This window comes from Rhineura floridana, chromosome 4, assembly GCF_030035675.1.
Source record: "Rhineura floridana isolate rRhiFlo1 chromosome 4, rRhiFlo1.hap2, whole genome shotgun sequence".
NCBI classification, from domain to species: Eukaryota; Metazoa; Chordata; class Lepidosauria; order Squamata; family Rhineuridae; genus Rhineura; species Rhineura floridana.
Genome location: NC_084483.1, coordinates 87,483,505 through 87,495,542, shown reverse-complemented (window position 1 = coordinate 87,495,542; position 12,038 = coordinate 87,483,505). Strand labels below are relative to the sequence as shown.

The following is a 12,038-nucleotide window of genomic DNA, read 5'->3' as shown; positions in this document are numbered from 1 at the left end:
CCCCCAAACTACGTATTGTTTCAGGGAGAAGTAATGAGACTGCAAAGAAGTGGCCTTTCTCCCTCATTCTTGGTATCTTCCTGAAAACAACTTGTAAAAGAAAAGTGACCAAGAAAATGTCCTCCTTCTAAAGAGAACAATAGGCTTTAAACTTCCTTTGTAAAACCAGCTGCAAGTACAAATTTGAGATCTTCCCTGAAACTTCCCTTGTAACGCACCATCAACATGCAGAAGCTCAAGCAAATCCAAGTGAGTTTCTAAAACTGACATAATTTCATAATAGTATGTATCTGAAAAGGAAAATGCTACATCCTTACAATCTGTATGCATCTACTTCAGAGAAGATGGGTGTGCCTTCATATCAGTGTTCCCTTTAAAAATAAAGAGAACCAACTAATGCTGTATGATATAAAGGTTGTAGAAGCTCTTACTTGCAGATATAAATAAATTGTTGGGAAAATAATGGGATGTGCCTAACTTGCAGGTGTCTCAAACCATGGTTTTCAGTGGTATTCATTTAAATAAAAATAAAAGATAGACATAATAGTCTGTGTTTGCAGAAATTACTCTCTTTCCAATTGGACAGTGCTCTTTTCCTCGACTGAAACTGGTACAAGCAAAGAGAATGAAAAACAATTAACTATTAACAAAACAAAACAAAAAAGGAGGCCCTAACACTCATAGAATTATCTGGCAATGAAACCCTGTTCAAAATGGGAAGAGTTGGCAAAGTGGCCTTTTGTCAGGAGCTTGGAGGTGAGCCTCCTCCTCTTTCATTTCCTGCATTGGAGAGTTTTTGATTACACTTGCTCAAACAGCCACTTTGTGCTAATGTGTTTTCTTGTGGATTTGCCAGGTGACCCCCTGACTCACGGGCACCCAGCCAGTTCCACCACAGCAACTATTCCTTAAACAAGCACAGCAAGTGAAGTCAGTTTTTGCTACTGCTGTCCAGATGGAACACTGACTTTCCTGTTTCTTTTCAGCTAGTGGTGAATACATCCTAAGGTGTTTTTTTTTAACCAAAAAGGACCTTAGTAGATATCAGAATGCCAAAACCAAGAAGACAGGTTTTAATGAGGATCTGCAAGATATTTCATCCCGTGATTGATGTACCACCTATTATACTAGTGGATTTTATTATATGAAATGCTCTAGCAGGAAAAAAAACATTTGTTACTTCATTTTTCTTCCAATAGCTTATTTCTGTGAGTTTTTCTTTACATGTAAAATGTAGGATAGTTTCATAAGTTACAACATTTGATCTGAAGTAGGCCAGTTTTGTTGACACACCAACAGGAAGTGAGTTATCATTTTGGGTTCATTCCTGATGTGCGTTTCTCCCCACTCCACCCCTCCCACAGCCTAAATTTCAACTTGTAAAGTTTAAAAACGGGAGTAACACGGTCATTTCATTTCATTTTAATTTTATTAAATTTATATACCGCGCATAGCCGAAGCTCCCTGGGCGGTTCACAACAATCAGCATAAAATACAATGAAACACATATTTAAAACAGTTTTTTAAAAGCTTAAAATATAAACTTAAAAACATAAACATTTTACACATACTAAAATGCCTGGGAAAAGAGGAAAGTTTTAACCTGGCGCCGAAAAGATAGTAATGTCGGCGCCAGGCGTACCTCATCAGGAAGTCTATCCCATAATTCGGGGGCCGCCACTGAGAAGGCCCTCTTTCTTGTCGCCACCCTCCGAGCCTCCCTCTGAGTAGGCACCCGGAGGAAGGCCTTCGATGCTGAGCGTAGCATATGGGTAGGTTCATATCGGGAGAGGCGTTCCATCAGATATCGTGGTCCCGCGCCGTATGGTCACACTCTCCCCATGAAAAATAATCAAAAGGTTTCCCCAAATATGCCTCCTGTGGGCTTATTTTCTCTTACGCTTAGATTTTGTAATACCTCCAAACCTCTCTAAACACAAAGACTTGATCTCCCATATGTCCTATGCAAGGCAATCATATCAGCCCCTCTGGTCTCTGTCCAGGATTGAATTGTGTCCTAGGAGCATTTTCACATGAAACTTGGGGATGAATGTTGTTCTCATGTGCTCCCACCTCCCTCAAGCAGTCAATTAGGCTGCTTTCACATATGGGGCTGATTGCATTAGTTTAACAGATTAAAAAGGTAGCACTTCTGTCCTGATTTCTAAAATCCCTTTCACATTGCAGTACCTGTTGTGTTAAGGAACAGCAGCTTTTTCAGCCAATATACCAGCATTTCGCTCAACGGTCTTTCACACGGCTTGTTTTCATCCCTCACCCATGCACACTGTTCCTCACTGTGTAGGAGGTCTAAGATCTCGTCCCATTGCCATGAAAGCCCTCTCCCTTTAGGATCTGACTTTTTAAATTGTTTTAGTTGTATCAAGACAGGGCTATGTGTGGGAAATGCTGCTGCTATCTGCACCGATGCCAGAATACCGGTACAACATTCATCAGGCAAAAAAACACAAACCTGCGCAACTAAAGGGCCAGAACGCACTGCATGCTGGGATGCCTGTCACATGAGCGGCTGCAGCTAGCAATGAACTCCTGTAATCTTCTGGGTTCCCAGCCTTGCTAATGGATTATTTCTGGTATCATTTAGCACGGAAATTAGCACTAAACTTCCACTACATTCCACTAGAATTCTGGAGCTAGCTTGTTAAAGATCATGTGAAAGATCAAATATAATGAGCAAATTACCAAGTAAGAAATCAAAATAACAGAATAAAGTGCAGTGTGAAAGCAGCCTTAGTTACTTCTTTTGTGGAAATCTTTGTTTTCTTTTACAAATGGTCAAACTATGGTCTGCACTTGCCCTGCAAACCAGCTGCAAGTGTTATTTACAATTCTGGTCTGGAGAAGGTAGTACATAGTTTTCCAGGACGTCACAGCATATTATGGCTTATTTTAAAACAGAAGAAATTTAAGTGGAGCATGTGAAGAGGAAAGACTGTGCAAATACAAGGCTCAGTCCCATAGTGCCACACGATGCTATCACATCAGAATCATAGGCAATTCCAGTTAATTCTTGGTGGTTTGGAGTTGGTTGTTCTTGAATGCTCTACCGTAGGTTCAACTTGCTTAAGCAAGTTGTCTGACTTTCTGTTACCATCTCTAAAATGGGTAAATGGTATTCCTTGAGCATATAATAAAAGTGTGACTTGACCTGTAGCTGATATTTTTGCTCACTTTTGCTGTTTAGTTCCTTAATATGGTTTGTGTTGCAGTCAGATATGACTTGATGTGTAGTTTGCAGCTGGACTCGATCTTTTGAGTTTTTTGCTCTGTATGCTATTAGTTCTAGTTTTGTGTTTCTAACTGTGTTAGGTGGTCTGTGTTAGAGGTTGTCCTGTGTGGATTCAATTGCTCAGTAGCAGGGGAGTTACATGTGTATGGAACAGCTGACGAGAGTGTTATGTGGGATCTTCTTTATGTGGACTGCTTTCACAATATTGCCAGCCTACAGGAACTTGGGTGTGTAACTGGAAAGATTTTAGAATTCCCTCCTTTGGAGGACACCAGTACCCTATTAAAATAGCACATTTTTTTGAATCTGCTCAGTGTTTTGCATTGCAGCAAGGATCCTGCTTAAGTTGGACTCTACTTATTCGGAAGCTCTTATCTCTTCTGTGCAGTACTGATTAACACCGTGAGTTGGAGGAAAGCAAGTGCAAGAGTTTATACAAATGTAACAGATTCTAATCTAGTGAATATACTAATTTGAGTTTACAGAATATGTTGATATTGCTTTTAGTAACAGATATGCTGGCAACAAAATCAGATAGGCTAAAAGGGGGCATTAGAATCAAAGATATGGGCTGCCTATTTGCTCATGCTTTTTTTTTAAAGTGGCTTCTGCATTGTTAACCAGTCTCTTTGTCTTTATGCATTTAAATTTTTATTGCAGAACTTTCCCACAATTTATAATGTTGAAACTTGGGGCACCCTAGGTGTATATCTTGTTAATCCAACACCTAAATCTCCTATGACCTTGATGACCATCTGTCACTCACAGGTCGACACCAGCCTGCTGCAGACCCCGCCTCTCCCCGTATGTGTGGGTGTTCGCACATGCACTTAAAACTGCCTGGACGTGCCATCTCTCATGTTAGTGCATGCCTACCATCACCCAACATGGCAGTGGGACATGTTGATGTCCCTGGCACCACCACGGGTAATGGCAGGCATGTGCACTGACGCACAAGTTGAAGTAACCAGGCATAATTAAGCACCTGCCAGCTGCACACACATATGGTGGTGCTGTTGGCTGGGAGAGCAGAGCTCCTGCTCTGGTTGCAGCCCAAGAGCTGATGCTGGCAGGGGTCGCAGAGCAAGAGTGCCACCCTTCTAGTTGCAGGGGCCCTTAGCCAGTGCCCAGCCTGGCCACCCATAAGTTGTGAAGACTGAATTTTTTTGTACTGCTAAATTTAAAATATAATTTGTCTTCTGATTGTTATATTTTTCCCTCAATATAGTGGCAGTGGAGACAAAGTAACTCAAGCGCTATATATTTTCCTATACCAATTAACCTCTCCATAACTATGGGTGAAAATGAGACAAAACAGACCAGAATACTAAGTTTAAGTTAAAAACAAGACAATGTAAGTTTACTGAAACTTTTTCTTAATATTAAAAGACTGTTAAAGCTTGTTTAAATGAATACTCATAAGGCTTGTGGTTTCACTTAGCTACTGTTACTTTATATAGCACTGCATAAGCAATAGCATTACTGTCCCTTTAAGAAAGTGGCTATATGAATTTACAGTTCAACCCCCTAGGGTAACTTGAGCCCTTACAGGTTACCATATCACTATCCTTCCCCTTAACACACAATTCACTACACCCATAGGACTTTACATGCAGTCTTTAACTTGCTGCTTATTCTAGAGCCCTTCCGGCTCAGGATTGCAGCTATGGCCTTCAACCTGGACCAGCATCAACTTTTATCTCAGGTTCACAAGAATCAGTTGTACGTTACCTCAGTTAACAAAGTGGATGCGTTCCTGGTACTTTGGTACCAGAGGTAGGAACAACATGGAAAAAATAGTTATAGGTTCCTACACCCACTCATAAATGGTGGGGGCAGCTTCAGTGGGGACTTTGAGTGTCCCCCTCCAAATCATGTTGGATCCTTCTTCCCTCCCCATCCCTGGGAGAAAGCAAGAGATCTCTTTAATGCAAAGCAAACACACATACTTGTCAGTTTCACTCTAGCAAAGGGAAGGCCCAGGCTTGAAAGTTTGTGCATTAAAGCAAAGGGACAGGCTTGAACGTTTATCCACAGCAAAGCAAAGGTAGTCAGTTTTACCTTTAAAAAAACCTTCCTTACAAAGAGGTTTGTTCATGGAGCATTCAGGTTAACTGAAGTATTACTGTAGTACTTTCTTGTTAGCAGACCTCCTTCAGCTCTTTGCCCTAATAATATAATAATATCAACTCTTGCGTTGAATCTTCAGTATCCTGGCCTATCTTGGTTTGGTAGCAGTCAAATATCAGTAAGGATGAATAGAGCTAAAGACCTTTGCTCTAACGACTAGGAAGCTAGATGTAAGTGCTAATATAGCCTGCCCTCCCAGACCACACCAAATCCCAGCTTCTGGTGTTTAAGGGTATTCTGAGAGCTCTTCCTCTTGAAAGGGGTATCTTTGCTCATATTGATTTATTTACTCCTGGAGTCATTTAGCAATTCTGGGATTTGGGGTGTGTACTCTGTTGTGGGCCTGTAGCCTAGGATTGAATCTTTAGGAGTCCACACTGTTGATGGCTGAGTGGGGGTGGCTCAGCTTCTCCTTCAGGCTCCACCAGCAGCTCATCCATTGGCACTTGGACTGGGACTCACCCAGAGGGTTCCTTAGAAGGATCCTCTGGCAGCAGCCCTGGGAAGGCTTTCCCAGGCTCTCAGATCTTCAGTGCTTGTGACAGGGGATCCTGCCTGCCTCCCAAAATATTCAGTCAATGGGAGGTCCAGTTCATCCTCCAAGGAGTCAATGTGCAGCTCAGGGCTGGGCATGGCACATCAGTTCAGTTGTCTGCCTCTGGTTCTGCCTTCCTCAAGACTTTTCCTAAGTCACATCCCACCCCTCCTTGAGCTCCACCAGCGACTCTATCTGACTAGTACAAAACCTGGCCTTTTATTTACACCAGCTGAGCTCCTCCACACAAATACTGCCATTTGGCTGAAATTCCACACTCTTAATGGTCTATAATAATTATGAGAAAATAAGAAGAGGTGGAATGCCCACAAACTGACATTTAATACTGACCACCCTTTTGATGGCTTTGATTCTGAATATAAAGCCAGAAACCTCCCCAAACATAGCCATTCAGTTGTTGACACTAGGCCTAAGTGATAGTTTTAACTGACACTTTGCTACCTGCTCCTATACCTTCAATACAATGTATCATTCTAGCTTCCAGAAGGAACACAAGTTAGTTTAGTCACAATTAACCCTTTACATGATAATCTGGTTTCAAACTATATAATGCTTATATGGTAAAGTTTATTATAAGTACAATACAAAACATCTTACCTACCCATACCCTCCACAGAAGATTACTGTATATTCTTGCACAAGGACACAAATATGCAGTGTAATTCTATGCTTACCTCTGGGATTCAGTCTTACAGTGTCTTGTATACATGAAAACTCAGAAGTAAGCCCCACTGAGTTCATTGGAGCCCAGGTTATGCAGAGCCACTGGTTCCCCACTCCTGGTGTATGGTGTAACAAGTTGGTGAGCATGGAACTATTGATTCCATAAAATGATCAAGATTTGGAATGGTAGATTTTACGGTGTCACTTGAAGTTTCATTATTCCTATAAAATTTGCTTTATTTAGAAAGTACCAGATTTTTCCTTTGGTGAAATGGATCAAGACTGTTAAATTTCTTGTAACACTAATGACAAATTTGGAAACTGTCATATGATCCAGCCATCTAAACATTAGAGGAAGAAATGCAACATTTTTTAAACCATATTAAAATATTGTTCACTGCTTATGGTGCTGAACATAAATCTCCAAGGGTCTGGCATAAATGGTTTCCAGATTTTGTTGAATGATATCATCACTGCTTGTCCTGAGTATGCATGTTTTTGGCTCTACAAAACCAGGAATGCCTGCATTCAGCACAGTGAAGTTTGGATTTGAGATGCTTTGTAATAATAGCAGAAAATAGATCCTTGCCCTCTGCTTGTTTTGAGTTCTGCTGCTACTACTGAATGGATAATGTACAGTACTTAAAATTATATACAAAACCCCCAGAATCATTTTGAATCAAGTCCAGCAATGTACTTGTACATCCTCTTGAAACTTAACAAGGCAACCACCGATATCATGCATAGCTAGTGTCTTCAAGAAGGAGTGGACAACTTTTCAAAGTCTTGGCTTGAAAAGAAACATGTAGGTTACACCCTCTGTCGCATCTTACACTGTCCTGCGATCAAGCAGTCTTTATACATGCACTGCCAGGCACTGGAGCAAAGTTGAAAAGGAAAATAGAGAGGGAAATATCCTCTTCATCAAACTTTTCCACCCACTTCTCTCTACCTCTCTCACAGAAAATACATGCCAGGAGCAACAGCAAAAGGAGAAAAAGAGGGGGGGGAAACAGACTAAAATATATTCATTGAAGCTCTGTTGTACTGATGTCACTATTACCTGTTTTGTTTTGGGTTTTTTTTACAGTTTGGAAGACTAGTGTACATCCTCATTGTTAGTTTTGTTTTCTTTTACTTGTTTAGTTGGCTTACATTTCTTGAATAGCTTCTTAATTTTTCTTTTCTTTTTGGCACCTTGAAGTTGATAATTCATTTATTTGTTGGCTCAGCATGTGAATAATACATTTATCCCCCCTTCCTCTGTAATAAAGCATATCCTTGCTAAATTCAGATTGTGAAAGGTTCTCAAATAACTGTAAAGCACTATTAAATAGACATGGCGCCAAACCTAGTGGAAAAGAACTTCCACACATGTATACATATGCCCAAATGAGGATATAGGGGTTGGGGGGGTGTTAAAATTTGGAATTGTTTGAATATGGAATTCCAAACCATTTTCTGCCTGTTCCAAGGGAATACACAAGATCTGCAATTTGAAACCGCAATGTGCCGCTCCTCTCTAATCCTATGTAGAGGCCTCTAGGAGCATGTGTGATTCCGTGATATAATTGGCCTTTGGAAGTGCCTAGAGACCCTGCAAAAACTGTATTTGGCATGTATTTTGTCACCCAATCATCTGGTGGAGTTGGGGTAGATTGGAGGGTTAAACCCACACCACACTAATAAAAGGCTTTATAAATTTTCTATAAAGTTCTTGCATATGAGTGGTACATTCCAAATCATGTTGTGTATGGAAAATGAAGTAGTGTGACTCTGAATGCAGCATGTATATGTAGGAGCTGTATATACAATAAACCAGCAGCTGTATCTGCAGTAGCAACTACAGGAATAAAAGCACAATCATGATCTCAAAAATGGCTGCCAGCTCCCTGGCTATATTGAGGATGAGTTAGATCAGCCACTATTGCCATCCTAAAGTGTGGTACAGAATAGGTGACAGGTTGGTGTGGAAGAGGAGGACCATAGGAGAAGCCAAGGGGTCCATCCCTCATGAAAGAATCTAACCTTGGCCTGACACCTAGTGTGTGCTTAGGGTTTGCCTGTGTCAGGCAGAATAAATCTCTGTTGAAGCAAACATAGCAGACTAAAGAGCTTGGTGGCTTTTTCTGCTTGCAATTTGCTCAATGTTGGGGATTTTTTTTTGTAATAGAGTAGAAGAAGTTAACACTATAGAATCAGCTATTACAGGCTCAGTGTTTTATGAACAATATTTTCCATGGTGCTAGTAAGGTGACTTCAGAAAGTCAAGTTCACCGTAAAGGCACTTTAATGTCAAAACTTTAAAATGAACTACAGCAGGAAACTACAGGGGAATCTGAGACAGGTGGAGAGAGACTAAAATAACTGAGTACAAATGTGGTTTCACATCTAATGAATTGTCGGAATCTTTACCCTGTCCTGGTCCATAGTCTCTCCTTCTGCTGTTCACGTTACAGCAAAGGACTGGCGTAGGCCATGTTGAATTCACACTTTGGAAACATAAAAAAGGGGGAGTTGCCTGTTTAAGGAATCTTCTTTACTGCCCTCCCATGAAAAGTTCAAAAAGTTGCTTTCTGGATATGCCCTAGCATATTATGATCTTTTGCCTTTAACTACTTGATGCTGATCTGTTCCCAAAATAATTCTGTAATTGCTGACTGGTAGAACTAACCATTTATGTGTGGTAAGAATTAGGTAAGATATACACTGATCAATGGATCAATGTTACAAAAACGATTTTGAAGCTTTGGCAGACTAAGAAGCTCTTAGCATTAAAGAGGCCCAGAATCAGGAAAATGTATATGTACAGAGCAGTCTTTAGTGGCAGTTGGGAGTACCCAATCTTAAGCTTTATTTGGAAGCTAACCAATTAAGACAGATTATCCCATTTTTTAAAAAATAAAAAGCTATCTTGAAACCATGGCTTCAGACTGAAAATACTTCCTTTCAAGGTACAGTAGGGCCCCACTCATACAGCAGGTTACTCTCTGGACCCCCGCTGAAAAGCAAAAACCGCTGAAAAGCGGAACTCATTGAATAGAATGGCGCGCGATGCCTGAAAACCGCCGTATGAGTGGGTCTAATTGCGTCTAATTGAGACTGCTGCATTAGCGAAGTGCTGTAAAGAGAAGCGCTGTAAAGTGGGGCCCTATTGTATACCATCAGATGCAGTGCATTTTCTGGACATGTGTCTTAAAATCCTACACTGAGCAGTTAGCCCCTTCTTTAAAACAACTAAGAATTTTGAAAGATTGGAAAAAAATCTTTGGCTCCTGCACCATCCCCTCTCAGTTCCATAGTTTATAGTCCTAAATTTTATAGTCAAAATAGGCTGTGATACATCAAGGGCTGGAAGGAGAGGGGGTTATATAGACTCCATGATTTCTATATGAATCATGTGGCTAAAGGGGAAAGGGCTGTTCAAGATTCTTTAGAACCTCTAAGTTGTGATTAGATTAACAAATTGCATCTTTCACCACTAGACAGAATATAAAGCTAGAGGCCACTAGAACCATGACTGAGTTTGAACTTATGGTATTGTCAAGAGAGAATTGATGTTAAGGTGTGACTGGAAGAGTATATTGTCAATTAATTTCATTGGACATGGGCACCCTACAGTGGGTAAATGAATGTTGGGAGCAGGATATTGCAACTTGAGGGTAATGTCTGGTTAAAAATTTGGGAGACTAAGCCATTGTGTTCAATTTCAGCTTTGGCTAAAGGAACAACTCTTACAACAGTCTTTCAAAATGTCATTTGACACCTATTAAATTATCAGATAAATACAAGTGCTCCTGGAGGTGTGGGTTCCTAAGGGCTACATATTTCCACCTATAGTGGGGCTGCTCTTCAATGGAGGCATTCTGGTGCTAGATTTTTGAGGAGATTCAGCAGATTACGCATCAAACTATTGTTCCTGTTCTATCTTTGGCAATTTTAAATGTGTGTAATGGGCCAAATGTTGATTATAAAAATAAAGTTAATTAGTTTCTTCTTATTGGAGACTAGATTATCTTTTGGAAGCATTTGGGAAGTGCTTTCCTTGAGTATTAATATAGTAAGATCTGGTTTTTAGTCTTATCAGAAAAACTGACCCCAAAGGTTCAAGGTTTGTTTAAAAAAATGTTTTATTTAACTTGGCTTGATTGTATTAAATTTATTAATGAAGAATCAGAAGCTCCAGCTACACTTGTGAGATATGCAAATATGTGGAATAATACATAGCTGACCCAAATCCCTAGCACTCCTGGAATTACCAGCCATTTTCAACTAATTTTGTGAACAACAACAATTAGAATGGACTCTGTAATTGGTGCATGTTTGTTTTCTGGGGTTTTGTTTTTTTCCCTTCTTTTTCTTCTTAGTTTCTCCTATGTTTGATTATTCTAGATGCTTTTAAGAATATTGTGCTATTGTTCCTTTGTAATTTTAATGATTTCTTGCATATACAGTAAAATCAGTGAAAAGGTTTTTTTAAAGAAATAGATAAGATATACTAGACATAAACAGAGAAACAGAAATATATTTTCCCTTTTTTGTTTACTGCAGGAATTTAGATAATGGGCTGTGTGCAATGTAAGGATAAAGAAGCAACAAAACTGACAGACGAGAGGGATGGCAGTTTAAACCAGAGTTCAAGTTATCGCTATGGGACAGATCCCACTCCTCAGCATTACCCAAGCTTTGGTGTGACTTCAATTCCAAACTACAACAACTTTCCCACAGCTGGAGGGCAGGGACTGACTGTCTTTGGTGGTGTCAATTCCTCGTCACATACTGGCACACTGCGTACAAGAGGAGGGACAGGTATATAATTTATAAAACATTACTTTTTACAGCATGTTGCAAAGTTTCTTCAGTACAAAATAAAAAGGTATGACTTTGTTCTACTGAGGATCATCTACATTCTTATATTGCCCATCTCTAATTTGAACCATGAAATGGGTCTTGTTCATAAGGGATTAAATTCACAATACAGCAGAGCACACAAGTGGAAACCTACATTAATCAGATATGGCTTTTCTGTAATTGCTTCACAGAGTTAAGAGCGTCATTATCTTTTCTGTATCCATTCCTCCTTCACCCTGTCACACAGTGTGTGCAGAGCCCCATTCACATTGCTCATCCTCAGCACTCATATACACACAATGCTTGCAACATACATACTTGCAGTCTAACAGGTGACCTTGTGATTAATGCTGCCTACTGCTGTTTGTGCTGACCACCTTCGTACACAGTATACTGAAAGCAGAGCTCTTACAACCAATAGCTAGAAAAAAATCAGTTTCTAATGTATCTTTACCTCATTTTTTTAAATTGTTGAGTGCATAAGAGATCCTGTTTAGCTTAATGGCTAAGAAATTGAGCTATGAATCAAAACGTCCCTAGTACAAGTATCACCTGTATCACCCATGAACAAAATAGGTGGCTTTTGGC

The 12,038-nt window shown here is 40.0% G+C and overlaps 1 protein-coding gene across 11 annotated transcripts in view; it reads left to right on the top strand.

Annotated features, from left to right (window-relative positions):
- The window catches only part of FYN (FYN proto-oncogene, Src family tyrosine kinase), a 189,289-nt gene that overhangs the window by 127,149 nt on the left and 50,102 nt on the right, over positions 1 to 12,038 (top strand). For 10 of the 11 annotated variants that reach the window (XM_061623645.1, XM_061623637.1, XM_061623646.1 and 7 more), the window contains one exon: positions 11,151 to 11,408. In XM_061623645.1, the coding sequence (XP_061479629.1) occupies positions 11,162 to 11,408 (247 nt within the window). In that variant the 5' untranslated portion in view covers positions 11,151 to 11,161. Of the gene's footprint in view, positions 1 to 4,478; positions 4,605 to 11,150; positions 11,409 to 12,038 lie in introns of all 11 variants that reach the window. The other variant, XM_061623640.1, reaches the window with a different exon arrangement.